The 27,444-nt window shown below is 48.0% G+C and overlaps 1 protein-coding gene across 8 annotated transcripts; it reads left to right on the plus strand.

Moving 5' to 3' along the window:
- The first annotated feature begins 669 nt into the window (after positions 1–669).
- SLC6A13 (solute carrier family 6 member 13) lies at positions 670–25,783 on the plus strand. 8 transcript variants are annotated; one of them, XM_015865745.3, is made up of 16 exons: positions 670–688; positions 796–857; positions 2,262–2,474; positions 4,440–4,574; positions 5,662–5,802; positions 6,275–6,359; positions 8,359–8,491; positions 11,678–11,812; positions 19,055–19,158; positions 21,798–21,922; positions 22,454–22,566; positions 22,707–22,844; positions 23,742–23,844; positions 24,325–24,425; positions 24,625–24,795; positions 25,278–25,783. In XM_015865745.3, exons 3-16 carry the CDS (start codon positions 2,267–2,269, stop codon positions 25,395–25,397), a joined length of 1,812 nt encoding a protein of 603 aa, XP_015721231.1. In that variant the 5' UTR covers positions 670–688; positions 796–857; positions 2,262–2,266; the 3' UTR covers positions 25,398–25,783. The 8 variants fall into 8 exon arrangements, 6 of the variants coding, with proteins under 6 accessions (XP_015721231.1, XP_085377253.1, XP_085377237.1 ...); XM_085521127.1 differs by lacking the exon at positions 24,325–24,425 and having other exon boundaries at positions 22,454–22,572; XM_085521111.1 differs by lacking the exon at positions 670–688 and having other exon boundaries at positions 728–857; positions 22,454–22,572.
- Positions 25,784–27,444: the final 1,661 nt, after the last annotated feature.

Below are 27,444 nucleotides of genomic sequence, written 5' to 3' on the forward strand. Positions count from 1 at the left end.
TTTTCTTCCTCTTCTCTCTAGTAACTCTGTGAGCTGCCTGCCTACAGTTCAGAATGTGCTGCTGCTTTGCAGGCCTAGCTAAAAAGCATGATTTTTACTCTTGCCCCAAATATTCACTATCAAATGCAATAAGCAGTTTTTAAAGCCTTGACTCATTTACATCCTTGCACCATCACAGCTGTATCATGCCTACTGTGAATAATATCCAGTTCTGTGTACCTTGTTTGTGGCCTCCAAGCACAGACCTGATGCCTTCAGATTATGACCTGCATCAGGATGAGGACCTCCTCCCAGTGCCTTGACTGCTGGTGCTGCAGCCCTGTGGGGCTCCAGGGCTGGTTTTCATAGGTAGTGCATAGTTTTCCCATTGCTGCTTGACTGCAGCTCACGTGGCGATGTGTGGCATGGGAGATGCCACATGTCCACATTTCCTGCAGACCCCATGGTGGGAAATTCTCATTCATCCAAGATTCAGCTCTTATCTCAGCTGGGCTTGTCTTTTTGGCTCATGCTTTTTCCTGCAATCCCATGGCCAATGATGGGCAGTGGCACCACCACGTGCAACTGCGCCAGAGCCAAGAAGTCCTTGGTCAGGAGGGTGGCAAGAGACCAGCGGCACCAGCAAGAGCTTCTCACAGGCAGGCAGGGGGAAAGAGCCCCTTTGCACTGGCCATGAAATCAGTCATGTGTAGGTTTTTGTCCAGCCCTGGGGGGTGGGGGAAGGAATGTGGGTTGGGCGAAGTCTAGGATTACACCACGGCTGAATTTTTTTCTTTCCACGCTTTAAATCGCCAGCACCTTTTGGTCCTGCCTTCACCTCTCCTGCCTGCTAGTGCTCCAACAGTGCCATCCTCCAGGTAAACTTGCACCTGCCCCCTGTGCCCACCTGTGTCTTGTGTGGATGAGAGGTCACCGCGCGCGTTCTGCTTGTTTAATCATTTTCTAGCGCTGACTGTTCTACTGACGGTTCCTCCGATCCTTCCAAGCAGCTGCTGTCAAACTCCTGCGAGGGCTCCTCACTCCTCTTTGCCTCCCTAAGTGCTTTATAGGGGGCTGCACAGGGCAGGGCAGGGAGGGAGGAAGAGGGTCAAAGTGCTGCTTTGCCTGTTTTTTCTTTCCCCTCCCCGGATGGAGGAAGAGTGTCATTTGCTGCCAGTGCCTTTTCCTGCTCTCCTGGTGACAGTGTGAATGGATGGCCAAAATTTTCTGCATTAGGCTGAGGCTGGAAGGACTGCTGAGGGCTTGCAGTGGACCTAGTGGAAGAAGTTGTCTTCAGTGGTGGAAGGGTCTTCAGCTATCCCAACTTCAGTACCAGGCTTTGGTGCAAACAACTGCCCTCAGCCTTTGCCCTGCAAGGCTCAGTAGCCAGGAGGGCATCATGCCCACAAGGAATAGGCTCTAACACCTCCAGCCTCCTAAATTATAGAATCCTAGAATGTTTTGGTTTGGAAGGGACCTTAAAGTTCACCTAGCTCCAACCTCCCTGCCTTGGGCAGGGCTGCCACCCGGCAGATCAGGCTGCCTGGATCCCCATCCAACCTGGCCTTGGGTGCCTCCAGGCATGGGGCTTTTCTGGGCAGCTGTGCCAGGGCCTCACCAGCCTCTGAGCGAAAAATGTTGGTGGCTGCAGAGCCAGTGCCAAAGGCTCCTTGGAGAATAGACAGAGCCCTGGGGAGGCCGTGGCATTTGTAATTTTTCAGCACGTGGACGGATAGCACCATCCTCAAAATCAGATTACTCTTATGTCACATCTAGTAAATCACTCTTAACTGCTGCCACCACTGAAAGCAAAAACTGTTATTTCATTTTGTCCTCTTTCCACATCTAAGTATTTTCTGTGCTTTCTGGCTTTCACTACATGGTCTGTGAAGCCAGACCTTAGTAAATGGCAACAGAGGTGACAAGAAACCCGTACAAGACCTCTCATTAGGTTTCTAATCCTACTTTCACCCCCCTCTAGTTCCAACTCTGTTTTCCAGTCCCTGCTTCTATGGGAGCTCCTGCAGACATACAGGCTTCCAGAAGCAGAAATGTTTTCAGATGGGTTGATTAAAAATGGGTGAAACTAATAATGACTTGCACAGACAAAGCTCACATATGCTCTTGGCACCTTTTCTCTAGCAGGAAACATTACAAGGAACAAGTAAGGGTTTGGCACGCAGGTGTTTGTGCATCTCTCCCTTCTCTTGCCCTCCATAGCCCAAATTTTGGCCTTATTGCACAGCTTGTTTTGAGTACAACAAAGGAAACTCTTTCTGAAGGTGGGATGGATTACAGTGTCCCTGGCGCTGTTAGTAATGGCGAAACAGTGCCTGTACAACCCAGCGTGGAGAAGGAGAAAGAGGAGGAGGATGAGACTCTGGAGAGAGGGCAGTGGAACAACAAGCTGGAATACGTCCTGTCAGTGGCTGGAGAGATCATCGGCCTGGGAAATGTCTGGCGCTTCCCCTACCTCTGCTACAAGAATGGTGGAGGTGAGTGCAGCCTCAGCCAGCTTCAGGTACTGGTCACCACATTCCCCCCATGATACTCATGTTGAGCCTTGCTCATCACTGACAGCAGCTGTGCAGAAGTGCCTGAGCAATAAGACTCGACCCACAGGCTCCATTGCAGGGTGATGAGGCACAGACCTGTGTGCTTAAGGGTCAGAAGGAACATGGCTATCACCTGTGCATGGTGCATGGATGCTACACAGTCTTGCTGCTCAGCAATGACTCCTGGCCTCCTTCAGGCTGCACTTGTTCAGAATTTTGTGCCTGTTTTTAGATTAAGGCAACATTTTAGGAGGAAAAACTTTATGTAAAACGTGAAAGCCCAAGGCAATTCTCAAGTTGGATTTAGTGGCATATAAGGAGGGAGGTGCTCTCTCAGTTTGGTGATTAGTTGTTAATTGGGCTCTCTGGAAGGGCAGAGGTGAGGAGATGCAGCACTTGGGGGAGTTGTTGGGCACTAGGGAGCCAGGGCTGAAATCCACTCTCATGGGCCCCGCTAAACTGCTTTCCTTCTAAGGGCACAAAAGAGGATTAGCCACTGTTCAGCTACTTTCATGCTGTGCTTTGCTTGGTGATTGTTCCTTTTAACCATGAGCTTGGGAATGTTATTCTCTTTCTAAAGGGAGGGCTGTTCTTGCTCTCCTTCCTGTGGGGCTGTGTGAGAGCAGTGCCTGCTCCCCTCACTGCATGGATCTTGTCTGATAGCAGGGCCTGGAACCTGCCTGGCATCACTGCCTGCCAGGCTCTCTGGTGCTGGTGACCAGGGGACTGTTCAGAGATGTCTTGGGAGAGCTGTCATCAGTGGTCAGACAGCAGAAGGGTTCCTCAGTCTGGCTGATTGGGAAATACTGGGGCAGCCTGTGTGCTGTGTAGCCTCGGTGCCATGAGGAAGGGACCAAGATGCAGCATCCCACCTCTGCCAGGCAGTGTGTCTGTGCTGCAGTGTCCCCACCTCATTCCGCTGTGGCCTGATAACCCACTGGACTGAGTGTGAGCTGGGACTTCTGGCTGAACCCCAAGCCCCTTCCCTCTCCTCACTCGTACATGCTGGCTAAGCTTCTTAATGAAATCTCTTGAGTTTTTAGTTTGCTTGTGTCTGAGGATTGTTATTCCTTCTGAACACCCATCAGCCTGACCTGAGAGCCAGTTAGCATCTATTTGGCATGGAAAAGGACTATGCAGGGGAAAGGCAGTCTCCTCAATAGGTCATCAATGAAGCTGGGGTCGTGAGCAGCTTATGGGACCATCCTTCTGGCTCTGCAGGATGAAAGCTCTTCCTGCAATTAATGGCAACCAAACACCTGATGGGTCTTGTCCTTCTCTGACTGGTTTCATGGCAGGTCTTGACCAGTAGGGCAGTTCTGGCTGCTGGTGTGAGGGATATACAGATGTATCTGTAATATTTTATTTCCTTTTGCATGTTCTTTTGGTCAGAAAACCCAGGCTGGGTGAAGGTATTACTCTGCATGTATCCTCAGTGTTTTGGTGTTTTTATACACAGAATAATCAGTGTAAGAGGAACTGACAACTTGTTCAAAAATCATAATGGTTTTATTTCAGGATATTCTCTTTCATTTATATGCAACTACTGAAAACTGTTTTCTGCACACACGCACACACATAAAGGCCTAGAGGCTTTTCTTTCTTATTTTCATTGCCATATACTAAGTTTCTCAGGCAATCACATCACTCTGAGCAATAATACTTGAGGAAAATCCCTTTTTCCATGCCCCTTCCCACTCTACTCATCATACATCTTTCCCATGCTGTCCCTATGTGATATCCCAGAGGGACCTCCTCAGGGCCAGGCTGGAGATCACAGAATCACAGAATTTCAGGGCTTGGAGGGGACCTCAAGAGATGTAACCTGTACTGATGCATACTGATGAGCTGAACCCAGCCACATGATAGAGCTTATTTCTACTGTGTGCTGCTTGAATCTGTCAGGTGCCTTTTTCATCCCTTACCTCATCTTCCTCTTCACCTGTGGCATCCCTGTCTTCTTCCTGGAGACGGCACTGGGACAGTACACCAGCCAAGGAGGTGTGACAGCCTGGCGGAGGATCTGTCCCCTCTTTGAAGGTGAGTGGGTTGAGACTGGGGGGCCCTGGGGACCTATGGGGACATTGCGCTCATCCTCTGACCACACTTGCAGATCCCAAACCTTCTCAAAATTACACCTTCTCACCAAACAGTTCCTGCTCTTACATTGCATCCCAGATTCCTTCTTTGTGGCCAGAAGCTTTGCACCCAATAACCAAGATTTGCAACCGATCTCCAAGATTTAATGATGAAAACGCTCCTGGCAGTTATCAGGAACTTACATAAAGTATACTTTTGTCCCTTGAAATCAGTGCTAAGTCATTTCCCCAGGTTTGAGGAGGGCTTAGAACTTTTGTGGTGAAAGGTGTCAGCTGTCTTCATAAATCATTAACTGTCAGATCCACTTCTTGCACTATTTCATCATGATTATCCAGTTTCAAGTCACTTTCTGTCATCTCCCAGGACTTAACAGTTGCTTCTATCCTACATACCAAATCTTTTAGATATTCCTCTGGCACCTACCAGGGTAGTTGCATGTTGTTAACACAAAAACTTCCCAAAAAGTGTAGAAGGAAGAAGGACAAGAAAATGAAGGGAAGCTGAATTTTGGTAGGTGTTATTCAGCAGCTGGAACACCGTCATGTGTTTCTATCCCTCCGAGTGGCTTTCCAGCCACAACCTGTCTATCCCCTGTCCAGACTCCCGGCCCTTCCTTCTGCCTTGGGGCTGGACCCCACAGAGTGCTTCATATGGACTGCCCAAGGCCTGGAGATGCTGGGCAGATTCAGCTCCCTTCATGGCTGGCCAGGCAACATCTGATGCCTAGAACCTCATCTCCCCATAAGGCTGTTTCTAGTAGGACTGTGGCCCTAAGAGCACATTCATCCCACAACGACTGCCCTCCTGCTGGTGCAGGTTGGGTTAAAGTACCCGCATGGATTGTGGGGTGTGGGAAGGAGATGATGACAAGAGTGGCTGACTTGCTGGTGTAGATCCAGCAGCACAGTCAAGAAGTGGAGGAGGGATGGAGCATGGCAGGGGCTGTCAAATGGAAAGGCACTGACCCTTTGGTGAAGCCTGGTCCCATCTCTCAAAATGTGGTTCACCTGGGGCCTCCTTTCTGCAGGAATTGGTTATGCCTCACAGGTCATCGTTGTGCTCCTGAACTTCTACTACATCGTGGTCTTGGCCTGGGCCTTGTTCTATCTCTTCAGTTCATTCACCATCGACCTTCCCTGGGGCAGCTGTGATCATGAATGGAACACAGGTGGGTGTGGAGGACCCTTTGGCTCCAGGAAGAGGTATGCCCATGGTGAACCCATGAAACTCAAAACTGTGTCTCACTGGGGCTTGTAGGTCTGGAGACCCCCCCATTGACTATGCTGCTGGTGCTCTGGGGAAGAAGCTGCAGCCACTGATGCTATCTTCCTCCTTGGCAGTGATGAAAAATCCCATCACCCTGTTCTGTGTTAGCCACAGAGCCAGTGCTGGTTGGGACTGCTCACTGTGCCTGCTGGGGAAGGAAAAATTCAATGCCATCTTCTTGATTATCCCAGGTTTCTTGTCAGTCTTGCCCTGGAGGGGTCTCCTTTGATGCACCTTTGGGACTATTCAAAATCTGTCTCTGAATACACTAATAAGTGTTGACACTGTGGGTGGGAAGGGAGCATTTTTTCTGATCCTCCAGTACTCCAGCCACTTCTACTCACACTCCTTCCCTCCCTGGGCCTCTCCTACAGTGAACTGCATGGAGCTCCAGAGGGCGAATTCAACCCTAAATGTGACCAGTGAAAATGCCACCTCCCCGGTCATCGAGTTCTGGGAGTAAGTAAAGGACAGGCTGATATCCCTCTTTTCTCCAAGACAAGCAATCCCTGGGCAATGGACCAAGCTGCAGAGGTACTTCCTATTAAACTGTGCTTGTCACAAGAGGTCACAGAGAGCAAGCTGGTCAGGTCAGGGCAAAGGCTCTTGGGGACAGCAAAGTCAGTCAAGGATGGAATCACTGAGCCTATGGTGTTTGTCTGGAGCTGTGCTGGTGTGTCTCAGTGCCAGTGAACTTGTTCTCTTATAGCGGGCTCAGAACTGTGGTGATCCACTCTGCAGCATCACTGCGGTGGGTCTTTGTCTTTATGTTTTGCAAGCTTTAGCATGGTCAGCTGGTGAGGAGAAACTCTTAAAGCCCTTTGCATTGCTGAAGGAATCCATGCTGGTGATGTTTTTATTAGATAGAAGACAACAAATATTAGAAATGTTTTGTTTCAGAGTGGCTAATATGCAAGCCATTCTGAGGGGAGAAGCTCACCAAAATGAGAACAAAGTACCATGTTCAGCTCACATCCTGGTAAAATCTGCTCCCTCATTTTCTTGGTCTCCTTCCCTTGTGCCCATGCACTAGTTAGTCCAAAGTACAGAGTACCTTTATTTCTGGCATGAAGGCTTAAACCTGCTGGCTGTGATCTCTGATGATGGACACAGACCAGCACCGAGTCCTGGCTGAAAGACTGAGAAGGCAAGTCCTGCTGCCACCATAGATTAGCCTGGTGAACTCTGGCTGGTAGAGGGCTCTGCCCTCACTGCCGTGTGCCACCAGCACAGGGCACATCATGTCCCTGGAGCGTCCCTGAGGCAGCACAAAGCAAAGCACTTCCCTGGCATCTGCCTGTGAGCAGAGAGATCACTACAGGCTGGAAGACACTGAAGACGTACATTGCTGTTAATAAGCTTAAGGCATTAGTTCCTTCAGTAGTTGGTATTTTCCTCTTCTCCTACAGTACCTTTTAACTTTTTTCCTTTAAATTGCTTGCAGGCATTTAGATACTGTTATGAACTTAGACTGCTCTTCCTGGGGCTGGCTGCCAGAAAAGCTGATGTTCACTTCACCACTGTGAAAATCCCTGTGTTACTGGGGAGCCAGCACACAGGACTGGAAATTTCCAGTGTAGTGTTGGGGTAGGGGTGCAGGAGGCAGGAGTTTCCTAGGGAAGCACTGACCTGCCACTGGGGTGAAGGCACACTTCTGTGGCCCTTCCTGGCTGCGGTACAGTGCCCTGTTAGTTACACACTAACTGGTTACTCTTCCCCCAGTGGTTACAGAGTCCATGCCCCTAGAAGCAGGAAAGAAAGAAAGATGAGAATAAAATATTCAGAGGAACTGCCTGATTTCCTGTGAACGTCTCCCATCCTCAGTCCACCTCAGACTATGGTTCTCCAGGAGTGCAGACTCTATTTGGGGTTCGTTGCAGCAGGGTGGGTTTGTGAGCATGCTGTACACACTGCTGCCGGGCCCTAAGGTAGCACATGTTCTATGCTCACTCAGGTCTAGGGTTGGGTCCACACCATAGTGTTTCACATTCAGATCCATCAGTGCAGTGTAGGAGACAGAAGGTGGAGAATGAGTTCTTGCTTCTGTAAATGGTGAGGAAGATTCTACATACCCACAGATCAGAACGCTGCTTTAAGGCAAGGCTTAGACTATAAGACCTTGGTCTTCTAAGTTGGTAAGTGCAAAAGGGAGAAGAAACATAAAAGGTTGGAGTGGGAAAGGAAAAGAAATGTCTTGGCCCAACAGCCCAGCTTGAGAGCAAGCGTAGAATCCATGTGTGAACCACCAGGCTGGTAGTACTGGTCCAGTAGTCTAATTCTAGTAGTGGTCTACAGTTTGACACCTCTGCAGCTTGCAGCTCAGAGCTGGGTCTTGTTTGTAGAACATCCTTTCTCCTCAAAGTTGTTAGGTGCTCTGGGAGTGTGGTGAGAGGTGTGTTGGGAACACTGGTGGCTGACACTGGAGACACTTGGGTGCTGTTTTCTTTCCCCTCTACAGGAGGAGAGTGCTGAAGATTTCTGATGGCATCCAGCACCTGGGCAGCCTGCGTTGGGAGCTGGCTCTGTGTTTGCTGCTGGCATGGATCATCTGCTACTTTTGCATCTGGAAAGGGGTCAAATCCACAGGAAAGGTGAGTGCTTGGCTCATACTGAGTCTCCAAGTGCAGGCCTAGGAGATCTTGCTATCTTTGTGTGTAAGAGGTGGCTGCAAGTTCCCTTCCCTCCTGCCACAGCATGAACAGTTTGTGCCCCTGCTGGCAAGTACAGCTAGATATTTTCAAATTCATTAGGCAGTACAGTAACACTCACGTACTTAAAGCTTTCTCTGCCTCAGCATCATGGGGATCTTCTTTTTGTCTTTCATGTTGGTCCCAGCTTTTCCTATAGATTCTTACATTCCCCAGGTCCAAGATTTCCTTTTTTAGCCACACTGGTTAACACAGAGGGATTTCTCTGAATTTTTCTGAGGCGGATTGGTGTGACTATCCAGCTCCATCCTGAACTGCCCCATCCCTGTCTCATCTCCCTGTTGCAGCACTGACACAATTACTCAGTCTCTACTACTGCCTCCTGACCCATTCCCAGTCTGGAGGCAGCAAAAACAGATGGAAGTGAAATTGTTTAGTATGTTATCTAGATGGTACCTCCTCAGTCTGCTGGGTTGTAAACTGTGGCTGCATCCATTTCCATCACGTTGATGGCGTGGATGTTAGCAGTTCCTCCTGCTTCCAGGATTGTCTGGAATTATGAAACATGAAAGCAAAGTCAAGCAGCTTGCAGCGCCAATATTTTCTGGTTTCCATGGAGTAAAATTAGAAGAAAAGAGCAACTGCTTGCTGTAGTGGCCTGGTAAAAGAAAGCAGAGGCAGTATAATAACAGCAAATATGATACAAAAGTACAGCAAACATGGTGTGGGAACTGCTGAGAACAAATCCAATCTATTTCAGATACAAGTTCAGTGCTAAATGCGATTCTTAGCAAAAAGGACTAGTGATGGTGAGATCTTATCCCCTTGAAAGCAGAAACCTTTCAGTAGAGAAACATGGCCCATTGGTTTATCAGCCCTTGAACTGAAATTGTCCTACGCAGAACAGTTTTGCAGCAGTTTGCATCCTCGGATGCAGAGATTGCCTGTCCCCAGGGAGCTCTTGCAGATGCAGGAGGTTGTCACAGATGGAATCACTTTGCTGAGGCATGTGGATCAGGTTCAAATAAACCCTGGATGTTGTTGACCAGCATGTGACAGAACGATCACACTGGTCCCGGCAAGGTTCCTAGTGATGGAGCTAGAGCTAACAATGCCTGAGAAATAAAAAGATTGGGTTTGAGCCAAGCATTGAGTAATGACTCATTGGATCCAGATGTTCATGTTGTTAGATAGAAGTTCAGAACTCTTCATTCAAGAAAACATTCTCCAAATCCAGGCCGCTGGTCTCAGTGCAGATGTAAGTGACTGTTGAGTGAAAAGTTCAACATGTGAACAGAACATTACCAAGTCCAGAATCTGAACTGTATACCAGAGAACAAGCAGATTGTGTTCTGAGCTCCTAAAACTGATGGTGTATAGAGATCCATCTCAAAGTGTGCAACCTGCCACCCTGGAAGAATATGCACCAAGGTTCAAAAGCAATTGGGTTATTTTTGAGATTTCTGTTTCAAATATCTTGATTTCGTGAGCTGAGAAATATTAGACTTTCATTCTGTCATATCCTGAAGCAATAATTTGGTTCTGTGGTAAGTACAGAGATGACTGTTAAACTCACAGGACCCATAGATTTGATTAACTGTCACTGAGAAGCTCTAAATCAAGAGCCTTCTTGAAACCTTGAGATTGAAATGAATGATGACATTTGCCAGTGTTGAAGAATGCTGTCCCCAGGTTCCTTCAACATCTAGGATGTAGATTCAGACAGACAAGGATGGAGCTGCTTGCACAGACATCTCAGGTAATCATGAGCCCCAGCAGGGAGATGTTTTTCACTGATCTCTGTGACATTACCCAAGACCGCTGTGATATATAGAGCAAGGTGAATTAACTGCATAGAGAACTCGGGGCTGCAGGCAGAAGTGATAATCGAAGAGTTTGTTTTTCAAGGATAGGACATCACTCAAATCCTTCTGTCCTTCCACATAACAAGACTGAATCACCAAAATGTGTATCTCGACTTAGAGCAGGGCTCCCATGGCAGCGTCACGTTCTTTGGATGTTGTTTTATTCAAATAAAGTATATCATCAGGATGGATCCAGAAAAAATCTTTTTGAATCACTGCTTGTCTCACAAGAATTATGCAGGGAAGAGAGAAGGTGGTTGTGTTGTGCAGGGAAATCATCCTCTTGCTCCTGGCAGTACTTCCTCTGCTGAAGAAGCTGCTTTAGCAGTGAGAAAGCCTGCCCCTGCCACCAGGGCTTTAGAGGGATTTTGAAACAGCTCATTCTGGATGGATGGGCATGTGGGAGAAACAGATGATTTCACAGCATCACATATTGTGGTTCCTCTAGAGAAGTTCTTCAGTTCTTTGGTGCGTAACTGCTGAAGCTGAGAAAAGAGCTGTAAGGTAGCATTAAGTTGTAGCGTCCTGATCAGCACGTACACACAGGAAAAACCTGAAGGAGCAACATTTCTTTGCTATCCCAGTGTGATACAACAAACTGAGCAACTGTCTTAAAGGTGATCAGTAAGTCTTGAATGTGCAGGAGCAATGCAAAGGCATTATTGATGCTACTGGAACTGCTGGGGAGGCTGCATCAGACTTCAGTTGGTTTGACCATTTGGAAACACAGAGCACAATGTGGTATTGTGGCACACTACAACAATTAGCAACTGAGGTGGGGATGCAGAGCCCCTTTGCTGATGCAGATGTGTATTACTGCTGTCTGTAGTGGAGCTGCTCTTGTGACAGCCTGACTCTCACTCTGGATCACTCCTAGGACTAGCAAGGTTTTCTCTGGCTCCAAACATGTGCCAGTCCATGCAGTTCCTGGGCACATATAAAAAAATGCATTCCTTCTCACTCTAGGCTAAAGCAAGGTGCTTGCTTAGGGAAGATTTAGGTTGGATGTTAGGGGGAAGTACTTTACTAGGAGAGTGGTAAGGTCCTGGAACAGGCTGCCCAGGGACACTGTGGATGCCCCGTCCCTGGAGTGTTCAAGGCCAGGTTGGATGGGGCCCTGGGCAACCTGATCTAGTATACGTGGAAGTTTGGTGGCCCTTCCAGGCAGGGGGTTTGGAGCTCCATGATCCTTGAGGTCCCTTCCAACCCAGGTCATTCTGTGATTCTGTGAGTGCTCATGCCTGTTCCCGTGTTCCACTTCCAGGTGGTGTACTTCACTGCCACGTTCCCGTATCTCATGCTGGTAGTCCTGCTGATCCGGGGAGTATCCTTGCCTGGGGCATCCCAGGGAATCCTCTTCTACCTTTACCCAGACCTAAGTCGACTCGGGGATCCCCAGGTAAGGCCAATGGGAAAATGAATGGCCAAGTTGCTCTTGCCTGGATGCCTGTGGCTATCCTGTTTCCTTCTTTTTCTTTCCATAATCTCTTTCTTCCTGTTCCTTCTATCTGTCTCCTCTTTCTCTACACTGGATTTAAGGCAGGGCTATGATATGGATGGCCCTTGGCCTTCCCCTGTGTCTTTCCTGTATTTTCTCACCTGAGGTGGGTCTGAACTGCCTGGGTTTAGCCCTCTCAGAGTGAGTGATGTCAGCCGAACCTGTTATTTTTGGAGGATACCTCTGTGCTCTCTGGCTGTGTAATTTTTGGAGCTGCAGGGGTGAGGAGGAGGAAGAGGAGGAAGGAGAGAATAAGGATGACTTGATGCATCCCAGGACATATCTTGCTCTGCCATCCTTATTGAGAAATTCCTGCCTGCCTGGCCAGAGGGTCTGTGCCTGACTGCTGCTGTTAATCTCTTTGGGACAAGTTCTTCCACATTAAATCCTGGCTCCAGCTGAGCTTCTGTACCAGCCTTTGTGTGAAGGTGTTTCCAAAGGAGATTAAAGAGTGCCTGCCTGGAAAATAGGCCAGCAAAACCCTTTGTAACCCCATTAACTCTTTCTGCTCTAGCCCTGGTGTTGACTCTGCTGTTAGTTTTGCAAGTGTGGGCATCTCTGCCTGATGCAAGGAACAAGGGTCCATGGAGTGTGGTGACAATGTGCTAGGACTGTTGGGGACTTTGAATTTGCCAGTGCCACCAGTGTGACGCGGCTCTGGTCGAGCCAGTTTGACTTAGGACTTCCCATGCTGGGAGCTGAGCATGAGTTTTCAATTTGCAGCTGACTGAGATCTGGCTTTTGTCAGGTGAAGCGCTCAGAGATCCTGCCCAGCATTCTGGAAGTTGCTCTTGTGTCATTTGTGTGTCCAAGCAGTGGCTGAAAGTCTTTGTTTTTCAGTGCTGGCTTCTCTCATGCTCTCTCAGCTGCAGGAAGGAGGTAGGCAGGGCAGCCCTGCCTCCCTGTGAGGTGCAAAGAGGTTGGAGGGGGTTTTCTGAAACTCTCAAGAGAGTGAGGACAGGTCTGTGCTCATACTGTGTGCAGCTCTGTGTGTGCTGATGTGGTGTGAGATCCTTCTGCCACTTTTGAAGCATGCTCCCTGGCTTCTGCAAAGCCTTGTGGTCACAGGGCTCTCACCAAGCCAGGTAGCAAATCTTGCATTTTCTTCATTTTTCTCCTATTAGATAGGAAAGGTAAGGGTTAGTTCCCCAAGCCCTGCGTGTTCACAGTGTGCCTCTGCTGCTGTGCAGGCACAGCTTGTGTCCTGTCAGCCACTTTGATGACAATTGACTTGTGCTCACAGGACAAGGCTGTGATTGCTTACCCGCAGTCCAGAACTGCCCGGAAAAATGCAATGTTCTGCAGTGCCTAGGAAGGAATGCTGGAAATATGGAAAAAAATATAATAACCTCTTCGATCTGAGCCTTGTGATAAGGAGTCTCAAGGGGAGCTTTAGATGAAGGGAAAACAATATACAAGGGGACAAAAGGATAACTGCTTAAAAGTATACGAAAACATATGTGAAAAGAAGGGATGAATTATTTAGCAGATTCTACCAGGGGAGAAGCAGCTGAGATGTGATTAAGTGTCTGTGTGGAAATCGCTGCTTTTCACCTGCTCAGCGACCTTGGACAGAACCATGAAATCCTGTGTGTGAGATCTGACTGATGATTAATCATAGAATATCCTGAGTTGGAAGAGACCCACAAGGATCATCTAGTCCAAGTCCTGCCATGATGGTTTCTTCCAGCCATAAAGTCTGCAATTCCCTAAATTTTCCTGCACCTTCCTCTTCCCACTCTATGGAATATTTACAATTAAAAGGTTAATGCAAAAATATTTGATATAAAGATAATGAAACTGCTGAACAAGTTTTGCATAATAAAAATCCAGTTCTGCTCAGATAGAAGCAGGTAACCACAACATCATCTGAAAGAATTCAGTTTGAACTGTAGGTCCCAAACCTTAAAATTTCCCCAAACCAACCCCATTGTTTCTAGTTTAATACTGTGTATTGTTAAAACAGCATGTTAGCCAGTGGCTGAGTTCATTTCTTTTTGTCCCTCCTTGACGGCATTTTTTGAATTCCAGAAGGTTCCGACATTTTCCACAGCACAAATTGTGTTTTAACAGATACGGGAACTCAGGATTGCTCACCACTTCTTCTCTTGCTCGCTCCACCCTTCCCAAAGTTCTCTGTGGTAATTTTATGACTTGTTTATTTCAGTAGATAACTCTGGGATTTCCTGATGCTCTTATGCAGAGAGATGCAGAGTGGTACACTCACGGGAAGCTGAAATGAAAGAATTCACACTAAAAATAAGGGTTGAGACTGGCAGGTTCTCTATCGCTCAATGCAAACCATGACCAGACACTGTTGTAATAGACAGAGCTGAGGAAATAGCTGATGGGCTTGATGCAGAAAATGCTAGCAATTTATTTGGTCTAACTAGAAAGAGAAGAAATGCAGTGGGCTCTTTTCACTCTGGTATCAGTCTCAAATATTTCTAGCTGAATTTTATTATGTTTGTTGACTGAGAAAGGAAGAGCAAAATTTAGAAGCCCTGGAGAGTGTCTCTCTCTGCACAAACAGAAAGTGCTTCTCAGAACATGTCCCTGACCTATCGCTCTTGTTTTACCCTGAATTTCCCCAAAACGCACTGTCTTGGTGTGCCTGCTTGTGCTTTACCCCTTGAGCCTCAGAAAGCCTTTGTACAAGGAAGAGCTAACCATAAGAAACTGCTTCCCCTGTGGCTGCTGAGAACTTCTTGGCCATGGGCCCCTGCAGCCATGCTGGGGAAGGGGTCAGAGCCTTCAAATTTGGGACCCTCCTGCTGCTTGCTCTGCTGCCAATGAGAGCTGCTGCTTCCCAGCAAGAGGTGAAGGCAACCATGGGCATGCTAAATATTATTTGTTCCCCTTATTTGTTGTTTTTTTTTCCCCAGCAAACCTTTAGCTTGACCCTACATGCTCATGTCATGCTGTTGCTGGCCCTGTTTCCTCTTTCTGAAGGCAGCATGTTTTTTTTTAGGCAGAATCATACAGCCTGGAGTCCAGGAGCATCCCCTCATCCCTCCCCATCACCTTGGGGGGGGGGAGGGCAGCACAGCTGTGTTTTTGAGATGAACCAGAGCCTGTTTTGTTTTTTCCCTTATTGTGTTTAAAGAAAGCCCAGAGGTAGCGAACAGTCCTGGATGCAAAACCATAGAATCATAGAACCTTTAAGGTTGGAAAAGACTACTAAGATTATCTAGTTCAACTCCAACCTGTCACCACCATGCCCAATAACCATGTACTTCAATGCCACATCTACATACTTCTTGGACATGGGAGAAGTGAAAGAGGTGGCCAGGTAACTTGGCACAGCCCTCAAAAGAGGTACTCACTGAACAGCAGCTGAAGGCTTGCCTAGATTTTGCTCTGTGCTTTCGACTACTCCAAACACAATGCCCCACACAGCAGTGTCCTAATCTGTGCTGTGTTCTCTGCTGGCTTTTGAGGGGGCTTGGTGCTTTCCAGCATGGACTCAGACACAATACTCCAGGTGAGGTCTCACCATTCCAGAGTGGAGGGACAGAATCACATCCCTGACCTTCTGGCTGTGTTTCTTTTGATGCAGGCCGGGATACATCTGGCATTCTGGGCTGTGCGGGCACATAGTGGGTTCATGCCCAGTTTGCCATCCACCAGCACCCCCAGGACCTTTTTAGCAAGGCTGTGCTCCATCCTTATATCCCCCAGCCTGTATTGATAGTGGGGTTTACCACTACTCACATGCAGACCTTGCAGATGGATTTATTGAAACTCATGAGGTTCATCTGAGCCCACTGCTTGAGTCTGTCTGGGACTCTTAAGGGTGTCACTGAGTTCTTTGAGCATGTTGACTGCACCAGGCAGCTTGGTGTCACCTGTGAACTTGCTGAGGGTTCACTCTGTCCCACTGTCAATGTTCAATAGCGTTTTGCTCTAAAATACTCTTTACTATTATTTGTAAGTGCTCTGAAGTCTTCCTAAGGAAGGATCTGTTTCAGTTCAGGGGGCTATTAAATTCTAGTACATGTTATAAGGCAAATATTGCTAAGAAAATTAAGGGAGGAAGGAAAATATTCTCTGATAGGCCATAACCATTTCAAATAACTGCAACTCAGGTGTGAAGGCTTTAGTTAAAAACATAGAGTTGGAGGTTATTGCAAACTGGAGTAAACAACATGTTCAAGGAAATTGAATTATGAATTAAATAAACTCGGATGGCTTAGAAAACTGCAGACAGCAATCACAGCAAAATACCCAGTCTGCCAATGTGTCAGCAAAATCTGAACAACAGGATAGACTTCAGCAGCAGAGCTACAGCCAGAGTAAAGCAGCATGCATTTCTGCAGGGCGAAGAGAGCGCTCCGTGACCCCATCAAGCCCCTTTAGTTGGAGTGGAAATATTAAAATAATGAGATGCTGTTGTTCTGCAATGTGGGGGGAGGGAGGGGTGTTGGAAGGGCTGGAAGGAACATTTCTCTGAGTCACAAAAGGGAGAGGATTGAGCACAGGCAGCAGCTTGGGGAGAACAGATGTAGGCTAGTATTTCCAGGAGCAGGTGCTTTGTATAGGCTCCATGAAACTGTGGGGCTGAGATGGGGTGAGGGATGGGCTGAATACCTTTCCCACCTAAGGTCCTGAGTCGTGCTGCTGTTTCTCATCTCTGTAACACCTATGGCATCAGTCTTGTTGGAGTCCATTAGCACTGGAGGAATGTGGGAGATGCTAGAGGTCTGGGAAGGAAGTAGAAGTGGGTGGCCTTTCACCCAAGAGCTGCAGTAGCCTTTTAAAATGAGAAATAGGAGTGTGTATAGTCTGAGCTGATGTTCACAGTCATGATGACTGAGTAGGATCAGAAGCTCCGTGCATCGTACTTAGCTTTGTTTGCACTGGTTCAGCCACAGGCTGCCTTGCTTCAAATGGGAACGCATGCTGAGGCAGGACCTGTATTCTCTACAGACATCCTTCTGGATGTACACTCCAGGCAGTGAAGCAGGAACCAGCAGACCCCATTCTAATCTCTGCTGCACATAGAGGGTATTGCTGGCTGTAGGAACAAAGCCACTTCATGAGTCACAGAGCTAATGAAGCTTGGTGTCTTGATATTTGACTTCTACCATCATCTGGTAAAGCACCAGTTCTTTTCCTGCCCTTGGGATGTTTCTCATGTCTCCTGCTTGTGTGATTTATCTGATATTTAACACTGGTTGACTGTTCCTCCCTGTAGCTTTCCTCTCAGTGGGGATGCTGAGTCTTTCCTGTTCCCTGGTTGTTGTGAAATTCTTAAGTAGTGGGTATCTTTAAGATTTCTGACCACTGTTAAATCAGTTTGAACAGTGGAACTGGACCCAGCGTTATGGCAAGGGTGGGGAATGCTGTTTGATGGCCCAAGTCTTATAACCTGAAGAAATCGATCTGAAAGTGCTTCAGAAATCTCAAGAGAGTGAGAGTCAAGCTGGAATTTTATTGGGGAAAAAAAAAAAAAGAAAAAAAAAGACAAAACAGAGCACAAGCAATGAACAGCAGAACAACAAATCAAGCTTAACAAAACTTTCCATCCTGACCTGTGAGAAGATGCTCACATTATTGATGCACAGATATCAGCTGGATCAGCCTGTCTCAGTGCCCAAAAAGCAGTGGAGAAGTGAAGCCCCATGTCCTGGCTGCCTACAGGCACAATGATTCTTTAGGAGTTAATTATGAAGAAAATAAATAGATAAATAAAACACTTTGGTTTTTTCCAGTCTTTCTGAAATTCAGAAGTGAGCTAATATTTTGGTCTCCAAACCTGCCTCCCTACTCCACTTCTCAAAAACAAAAGTACAATACGTTAAAGCCAACTATTTTTTCAATGTCCTTGTGCCCAGAACTAGCTGTTCCAGTCCAACCTCATCATCTGTCTCTTCCCATTCCACAAATCAAAGATTTGATCTGACTCCCTGTGGAAGGGTTTCTTCTTGTCAGTTTTGATTGATGAGGAGAAGGTGAGGCTGAATGTTGACCAAGCTGTTTGCAGGAAGGCCAGAGAAACCAGTGATATCAGTGAACCTGAGCTGGTTGTCCCTCAGGACATGAGGCCTTGGTTGAGCGTGTACAGGTATAATTTGGGGTCACCAAAACTGCTGTGTTCCTCTATGATGCTTCTGTTCTTGGGATACATCCCCTGGCAGGGCCCTGAGCAAGGTGAGGGTTTATCTGAAGAATCACCAGCACTGCTGGTCCAGGGTACAGCCACTTGGAGACTCATTAAACTTACCCCAGTAATAACTTTTTTCCACTTCTCTTTCCTCTCTGCCTTTCCTTTTGTTTCTAGAAGCACCATTGATTGAATGCTTGCCTTATCTCTATTTCATAAACCCTTTAGGAAGAAAGATGTTAGATAGCAGTCACTGTCATTGCTTCATTTCTCATTGTTGGTCCCCGCTTTTGCTGTTCTCTGCAGAAGACAGTAGCTATGATTGCATCAGTGACTGCACACAGATAGTCTTTCAAATCTAATTTGTCATTGACAAATGTCAGGCTCTGAGCACCAGGACATGTTCTTGACAGAGAAATCGAAGTGGAGTTCAGGCTTTGTCAGGGTAACATCATTCCAGTATTTTCTTTTAAGTGATGTCCTGTGCGAGCAACTCTGTTAATTTCTAATTCTCCTCCCCAGTTAATTTGCTTTTACATTTTGGAACCTTTGAAGTTAGGTCTTGGAACAAAGGGCCACTAGCCATAGATATCTGTGTCACTCAGTGGGAGACCAAGCTTGCCCAAATCACACCCCCCTCCTCTGCTGGTGGAGGGCTCCTTCAGCTCTCCTGGGTAATGCTCACTCAGTCTCTTGCTACCAAGAGGCTTTTGAGTGTCACAGGTTTGTGCAGTCTTGCCTGAGGAAGACAGAGATGATGATGAAGGTCCCTATGTGCTGTGGGTTTGCAAATCTCACAGTATCTCCCTTTGGCTCTTGCTATCCCCACGGTGCTTTGGAGAGCACTGCAATTCCTTGTACTGTATAACCTGCTCCTACCAAAGGCTTGTCTAAATGATGGGTATTGCTGACTGCCTGAGCACTGATTTTTTCTGCTGATTACAGTGACCCCTGGGTCTCTGCCTCTTCCCATTGGTGCACCATCTGTGCTTTGTGCTGGCCTTGTCTTCTTACCTCTGTTTGCATCTCCCTTGCAGGTCTGGATGGATGCAGGCACTCAAATCTTCTTTTCGTATGCAATTTGTCTGGGATGCCTGACAGCTCTGGGCAGCTATAACAAATACCATAACAACTGCTACAGGTAACTAGAGCACGGCTCTGCTGCCTTGAGCCTTCCCTTCCCTCGACATCGGTGCAAATAGGCTGGTGAACCACTGGGGGCCTTTTGAAGTGTCATGCTTTCCATTTCTACTCAAGACATAGAGTAGTTGCAGGTGTTTTCTCCTCAATTCCATCTCTCTGTGCTTTGTACCCAAGGGAAATGTCAAGAACTAACTTTCTGTCCACATCACGGATGACAAATTCCCTTTTCCAGACCATATGAGACCCATCAAACCCAGATCATCTTCACTACCTTTGTTATCCCAGTCCACACCACAACTTCCCCTGTTTACATAAGTGGGGGAAGCAGAGCTGGGAGAGCAAATGGCTCTAGGTTGGAGTCTTTTCACCTTGTGATTTATCCTCTCTAAGTTCTTTTCGACCTAGTGTCTTGCCCAGTTTTCAGTGCTTTGGGTGCCTATGTGTTATGTACGGTCTATATATAAACCTACAGGTGTGACTCCTGTCTCTTGCATTCTCTCCCCATTCTGGACTGCCCTCGGGCAGAGATCAGCCCAGCTGCCAAATTGCATCAGGCTGTCAATTTGAAGTGTTCAGGTGAAAATATACTTGGTTTGCTGCAGACGTATGCAGCATTTGAGGCTGCATCTCCAGAGGCAAAAGCTTAGTGTGAGGGGAAGAGACCAGAACAACTACCTGCTTCTCTTCCCACCTTTTTCTGCTGACCATGTTGCTTTTGGTGCTAGGTTCTCCCCACACCTTTTAAATTCAAATTCACTGTCATTGCAGTGGAAGGTCCAGGCAGATGACTGCATGGACATAGCTTGGCATCTTTCTCTTCACCTTAGAAATTCACACCTGCTGTAGGGATGCCTCTCCAGCAGCTTGGCTGGGACTTCTTTTTCTTTTCACATTGTCTCTTCTGTCAGACACAGTTCTGAGAGAAAAGGCTGTGGGAAGAGAAGACAAAATGGATTGGCTCTGGCCTGCTGCACGTCCTTGGGCATTGTCCCTGTGCATCTCCAATCTGGAGGTGTTACATGGAGGTGTTGACAGGGACTGCTGAGCATCAAGGTTGTGAAAAGCTTCTTAGCTGCAGCTGGGAGAGGCAGAAGAAAAGGAGACAGGTCCATTCATGCACAAACCCTTTAAGCTATTCGGATTTTCTAAGCAAACTGTGCTGGGTTTTGGCGTCAATATTTTGACCAGCCTGTTCCCAGACATGGACCCAACTTTAAAAGTTGATAGTGTACTCTGCAGCTTTGGTTTGTGTAGAAAGACAGGACCAGGCTTTAATGACACAGACGGACACAAGCTTGATGTCCCACATAGTTATCTCAGATCAGATTGTAACCTTTGGAGACCTGGGGAAAGGAAAGAATGTGGGGAGGATGGACCACTGTTCATATGACAACAGTCCAAAATGGCACCAAACAGTATGGGACATTTCTCACTCTCTGGGATTGCAAGGATTATCATGGGGGCTCCCTGGCCTCCTTCTAGGTGAAAATCTGGGGACTCCCTTTTCTCTGGCCATTTCTTGCATATTACCCCCACCATGACACACCTTCCCACCTGCCAGGTGACTGGAGAGCATCTCCCAGCCCATGCCTTTCCAAGGAGGCTCTAACCTCATACACACATCTGGGGGAAGGAGGGAAGAAACACTGGGAAGGAAGAGGAGCTATTGGAAATAAATGTGAGTTTGTATAAAATAGCTGAGAACATAAGTGGAGATTAAATGGCTTATAGCAGGTGGAGAAAGGATGTTCTGGCATGAGCATCCCACGTGGCTAGTTGAGCTTGGCAAAGCATGAACTTTCTGGGTGATTCTTCGGGACACACCCTGAAGGTTTCATAAAGTCTCTCCAGCCTTAATAAGGAAATGAAGAGGTGGAGCAAAGATTTTAGGTGTTGGGTAGTCCTTCATCACTCAAAGTGCTGTGATATGGGGAGGAATAATCTGAGCTACTTGTAGGGCACTGGGGCTCTGCATGAGGTAAGGTTTATCTCTGGAAATGGTTGCAGACTGTGAATAGATTCAGTTAATGTGCAGGGAGGAGCAGAATGCTAGAGACCTAAAGACTGGTAGAGAAAATCACACTGGATTTGCAGAAGTAGCATTTAATAAAGTCAGAGTAGGCCATGAAATGCCGGAAGGGTGTGTTCAGTTTTGTTCAGAGTATTTTGGAAAGATTCTGGAAAAGGTTAAAGTTGTCCCCAGGGCTGCAGTCACAGGAGGCCTGGGGAGACTGAAGCATAAAAAAAGAATTGGATAGATAAGAAATGTTTAGTTTAACGAGTAGATGGATGAGAATGAGATGAAACAGAGACAAAAGGGAATAGATCAGAGAAAATAAATTGGATGGCTCGGTTCATCTTTTTCTCCTAATGTGAGGGTCAGGAGATACCCAGCAGTTCTGAGAGCAGGGAACATTGTAACTGGTCTGAGAAATCTATTAAGGAAAAACAACTGCCCCCCTCTCGAGCAGAATTGGTCTCTGCTTCTCTCCCATAACTGAGGGGCAAGGAGAGAGGAGAAAAAATAAGGTGCTTAGATATGGAGCACGTCTATCTCAGAGATGAGGAGAGCAGGGGCTGCCATGGGGTATGGGTCACACCTGAACCCCCAGCTGATGCTGTGCTTCCTCCTCCCAGGGACTGTGTGGCTCTCTGCTTCCTCAACAGTGGCACCAGCTTTGTGGCCGGCTTTGCCATCTTCTCCATCCTGGGCTTCATGGCCGAGGAGCAGGGAGTGCCCATTGCTGAGGTGGCCGAGTCGGGTGAGTGAGGACTGTGGTGGGATGATGGTGTCATGGGAGGCTGCTGTTTTTCCCCCGGTCCAGGAGGCATGCCCACAGGGTACCTGCCCCAGAGAAAACTGTGTAGCAGAAGCAGGCTCCTGTCCTAGTGGGAAGCTCTGCTCTTTGCCTCTAAAACCCAGGGAGAAACAAATGCCCACTCATGAAACGTTACGATGCTATGGCCATGTCTCAAGATCAGTGTAAGCTGCCTGCTGGGGCTATAGTTAGGTAGTTAATGTATCTCCAGGAGGGATGCAGTACCTGCATAGCATGTACTTAGGCTTGTGCTGGGCTCAGAGGCTCATCTGGCCTCCAGTCCTCATAGCGCTGATGCAGCCATAGTTTGCTATGCCCCATTTTCCTCCCTCCTTGCTGGAGCTCCTCCACTTTGCCTTAGATTCTCACATGGTGCTTGGCCAGGCGACTGCCTCATGTAGGTCCACAGGGATGTGCCTTGCTGTGCCAGGATGTGCCATGCTGCTGCCTGCTCTAAAGCCCTTTTCCCCGCAGGACCTGGCCTGGCCTTCATCGCCTACCCTCGGGCTGTGGTCATGCTGCCCTTCTCCCCACTCTGGGCGTGCTTCTTCTTCTTGATGGTTGTTTTACTGGGACTGGACAGCCAGGTAAAGGTGCTGGATGCTTTTCTGCTGGACTAAAGCCACTGCCCCTTCAAGACAGGCTTGAACTTGACAAATAGAGGTGCAGGGCTGCTGGCAAAGTGCTCTGGTTGGGCTGACAGAGGTGGGTTCTCTGCTCTTTGCAGTTTGTCTGTGTGGAGAGCCTCGTCACAGCTCTTGTGGATATGTACCCCACCATCTTCCGCAAGAAGAACCGCCGGGAGACCCTCATCCTGATGGTCTCCATCCTCTCCTATCTGGTGGGGCTGGTGATGCTCACTGAGGTATTTTGGGCTCAGATCACCTGCATGGTTTTCACTGGGTCTAAGTGCCTTCTCACAGGGACCTGTCAGGTGGTGGGATTTATGCTGCAAATGGGTGAGCTTCATCCTGCTGCTAAGTGCGTGAAGGAGGCTGCTGTGCCCTGCCCTGCCTTTCCCTGTGGTGTTTGCACTTTCCCTTCCAGTTTCCCTCCTCATCGCTTGTGCCTGTTACAGTTCTGACACCTTTCCTGCCAGGACTGATAATTGGAGCTCTGGACAGCCAATATTTTGGTTATAAATTTATCTCTGCATGAGTTAAACATTTACTGCTGTAGCTTATTGCATGCTTTGTAGTGAGCCCTTATCCTTTTCTTTCCTCCTGTATGGAGCTAGAAAAATGGTTGAAAACTTGGGTGGAAAATGGATGGAAAATGTCATGAGCCAGAGTGTGCCTCATATCTATTACACTGATTTTCTATATATTGCCCTCGTGTCTGGGAGTTAAAACTTTGTGAAGTCTGTGTCTTGTGGGGTTGATGCTGCCAAATTTGCCTTCAAAGGGGATTTCCACCCTTGTTTCCAGCTACAAAAGTTGCTTTGTTTTTGTCTTCTAAAATATCCCCGCCATCTCTGATGGTCACTTCCCCTCTCCTGCCCTGCCCAGGACTGAAGGGCTGCTGAGGCCCCTGAGAGAAAGAAGTCTCCTAGGTCTGCCACACAGCTTCATCAGGCCTTGAGCACAAGGGAGATGATCTTTGCTGTTGGCTAAAAGCGTGCCCCAGGGAGAGGGTGGTCTCCTAGTCATGGGGAAGGTGCTGAATTTGTGCTTTTCTCTGGCTGGAGCTCTTGGCTTGTGCCTGACTCCTTTCTCCTCTCTCCTTCCCCACTTCTCCTCGCTGCCCACTTGACTTTCCCCAGGGTGGGATGTATGTCTTCCAGCTCTTTGATTACTATGCTGCCAGTGGCATGTGCCTGCTCTTTGTGGCCATCTTTGAGACGCTCTGCATCGCCTGGGTCTATGGTAAGTAAGGAGGGCTCAACTCTGCTCCCTCAAGCTTTCACTTTACCCACCCTCAGTGTGTAGGACAACACTTCCTTTTGGCAATCACTTCATAGTGCAAGGCAGCCTTCTAAACCCTCGCTTTGTTGCCTGTGGATTCAACTGAATGGGCCTTCCTCACAGCATTGCCCTAGGGGGTCTGCTTGGCAGACATTCTCAACAGGTTCCTAAGTGCCCCTGAATTTGACATCCTCCTTCCTTAGGGACAGGAGACTGCCTGGAGGAGCAGTTTCCCAGTCTATACATAGAGGAGTCTGAGATCCTCGCAGTGCTTTTGTGAGCCCTCTTTCAGCCCTGACATTCACAAGAGATGGGTAAAATCTGGTTAAGGTCACAGCCTCTGTTCACGTACTAGCCCTCACTTACCATTCTTCTCAACACACACAGACCCTGCTGCCCTTGTTCCCTGCAGCAGTGAGGTGTCATTTCCTTCTCCTGCAGGTGCTGAGCGTTTCTACAACAACATTGAAGATATGATTGGCTACCGGCCATGGTCCATCATCAAATACTGCTGGCTTTTCATCACTCCGGCAGTTTGCTTGGTGAGAGATGGGCAGAGCTGGGTGCCTCTGAGATACATACACACATATATATGGAGGGATCTGCACATGTGTTGAGGCTATGTAGCCTTTCTTTTACCACAAAACTCTATGCAGGTGTGTAGTCACCAGGAAGACCTACTGTGACTAACGATGTTGATTTTCTTGCACTTTTTTCTCTTGGCTTCTTCTACCCTTCCAGGCAACCTTCTTGTTTTCTCTGATCAAATACACCCCACTGACGTACAACAAGAAATATGTGTATCCGTGGTGGGGGGATACGCTGGGCTGGCTGCTGGCCCTCTCCTCCATGGTGTGCATCCCTCTCTGGATTGTCTACAAGCTCTCCACCATCAAAGGTTCCCTCAGAGAGGTGAGGCTGAAGCTCTGGGATCAGGACATGGGCTGTACTGCTGTCCAGCCTTTCAAGGGAGTTGTTTGTGTGTTGCAGGTTGATTGGTAGGGAGCCTAGAATGAATCAATTGAATGAGTTCATTGCTATAACCGAACTGTTAGTTTTATTGAGTTCTGCCTGGCTAGAGGGCTGCCCCAAGCTGGCTGTTGCCTCTTGGTGTCCTTTGTTTATTACTTCTGTCTCTTTGCAAGCACCATTAGGAATAAGCTCATTAGATGATGAAGAAAAAGTTGATCTCCTGTACCTCAGCTCAGCATGGAGGCTGCCCTTGACAGCAGTTTGGGCTCTTGCTCCAAGAAAACTCCAGATCCCACCTGTTCTCTAGCTCATGCAAATGCTCAGGAAGGGGTTGTCTGAATGACTGAATGATACCCATGACTGGAAGGGGAGGGCCCAGGTTATCTTTCATTCTTGAGACTGTATCTACTTTTGCCTTCCAGAGGTTCCGCCAACTCACCTGTCCACTAGAGGACTTGCCTTCCAGGCCAGGCACAGGACAGCCTCTTCCTTCCACCAGATCTGGCCTCCTGATGCTGACAGAGCTGGAATCTCACTGCTAGGACCAGTGTGGCTCTCCCTCCCTCCCCCAGGATGGTTTCTATGCAGCTTTAACCACCTGCTGGACAACACAAGGATTCACTCGCTGAGGAGTGAGGGATTTCTGGGTTGAGTTCCCTTCCCTGGAAGATCTGAAGGGCTGAGGGAGAAGCTGCTGTGGAGATGGTCTGTGTGGAGTTAGCAATGCACCTTAATCCTCTCCCTAAGAGGGCTCTGAAGGGGCAGATCAAACACCGGTGTTCCAGAGCACCCCCAGCCTTCTGTTGTGGCAGAGAAGAAGGACTGATCATGGAGTGGAGAGTGCCAGAGCCTCAAAACCGTGGCTCTGGTGTGGACTTTGGGAGCTCTCCATTCATTCCATTAAATTCGTGTCTTTCCCCTCTGGTTACAGACTGTCTCATTTTCTGTGACCAGCATCACTTGCTTACACTGTGTTTGGTGGGGTGTGTATCAGTGAAGCTGTGCTGGGCTCCAGGTCTGCACCTCTGTTGCAGTGGCACATTTGTACAGGAGGGTGGTGAGAGAAGAAGCTTGGTTAAGGTGGGAAGGGAAGTGGGGAACGCTGACTGGGAGAACTCTGTATGCAATAGGATTGGGGTTCTTGGTGCAGTGCCACCTTCTTCTGGAGCCATCACCTGCTCCCATCCAAAAGAGTCATCTGGCTGATGAATCACTGGGCTATTCCCAGGGCCTGGGAGAAGTGTATAGGCTGGTGTTTCTTCATGCAAGTGAAGCACTGTGGGAAATTGTCCCTCATCTCTGCAGGTCTAAGTCATTTTTGTGATGACTGGATGCCAGGTTCTCTAGAACCTGCTATTTTTGTTTCCCTGCATATGGAGGAAAGGCTACATGGCTGAGATGGGATCTGCAGTGTTATGTCAACTCAGTCACAAATAGAGCCTCTTATTTTCAGGCTGTTTGGGTGGGGAAAAAAAAAAAAAAAGATAACAATAACGATCAAAGAACTGTTGTTTTAAGTGTTGTAGTCTCAGCATCTGAAGAGTGCAGCCAGAGGACACTTAGCCCTGGGAATCTGGATAGTTCTCAGGTAACCCTGAGAAAGCCAGAGTATAGGAAAGGCTGAGTGAGTGAATGGAGCTTGGCTTTCCCAAGGACTGCTGGGCACCGGGCTATATGGCCTGGTCTGGTGCTGCTGGAGCACCCAGCATGGAGAGAACAGGAATTCTAACAATCCACACAATGAGCCACCAGGTGGCCCCAGGACCTCAGCTACTGCCTGCAGCAGAGAGGCGAGGTGCAGGGGTTCCTCCTTGGGCAGGCTGGTGGCACAGGGTGCTCCTGCAGGGAGATGGGACTGGTCCCCAGCATCATTCCTTGGGGCAAAGGGATATGAAGGAGGAGTGCTTCCTGCTGTCTGCTTGCCTTCTTGCTGTGGGGCACTTGGATAGGTGCAAGCAGTACATGGTAGGGGTTTCTGCAGGAAAAGATTAGGTAAGGTGCCTGAGAGAAGACCCTTTCCTCTGGTTCAGTGCCAGCTCTTTCTTTCCACACATAAGCAGCATATAGATGTCTATGGGAAGTGATGATGATTAGTAAACAGTCTGGCTGTGCTCCAGAGGATTTCTTCCTTCCCTTTCTTAAAAGATGATGGTCATCCCTCAGGCCAGTCTTTGAAGTGGATCAGGGGACCCTCCAAGTTGTGAGGCTCTTTGACCTCACTTGCATGGTGGGTGATGGGCAGTCCACCAGCTGTAGAGACAGAGAGGGACTTGCCCTGGCTCAGGACGACGGGGGCACTTTGGTTCCTGCTGCCTGTTGGTGTTTTCTGAGCTGCAGCCAGTTCTCTCCCATAGGAATCGTATTCCTTCCCACCTGTGGCATGTGCTGTTTTAGACTCCTGAGCACGTACATGTTGATGCTTATCTGTGAGCTGAGGGTAGGAAAGAGTTCAGAAACCCAGGAAAAGTCCCTTTGGGAAGAGACCTCCAGTGTGATGGTGGATGGAGCCATTCCTCTTTCATACAGCACTGGCTGGTAGAAATTATTTCCAGAAATGAATGAATGGAGTTTAATACAGAGGATAATTTG

The sequence above is a fragment of the Coturnix japonica genome, chromosome 1 (assembly GCF_054131305.1).
Source record: "Coturnix japonica strain WE chromosome 1, WE-NBRP24, whole genome shotgun sequence".
NCBI lineage: Eukaryota > Metazoa > Chordata > Aves > Galliformes > Phasianidae > Coturnix > Coturnix japonica.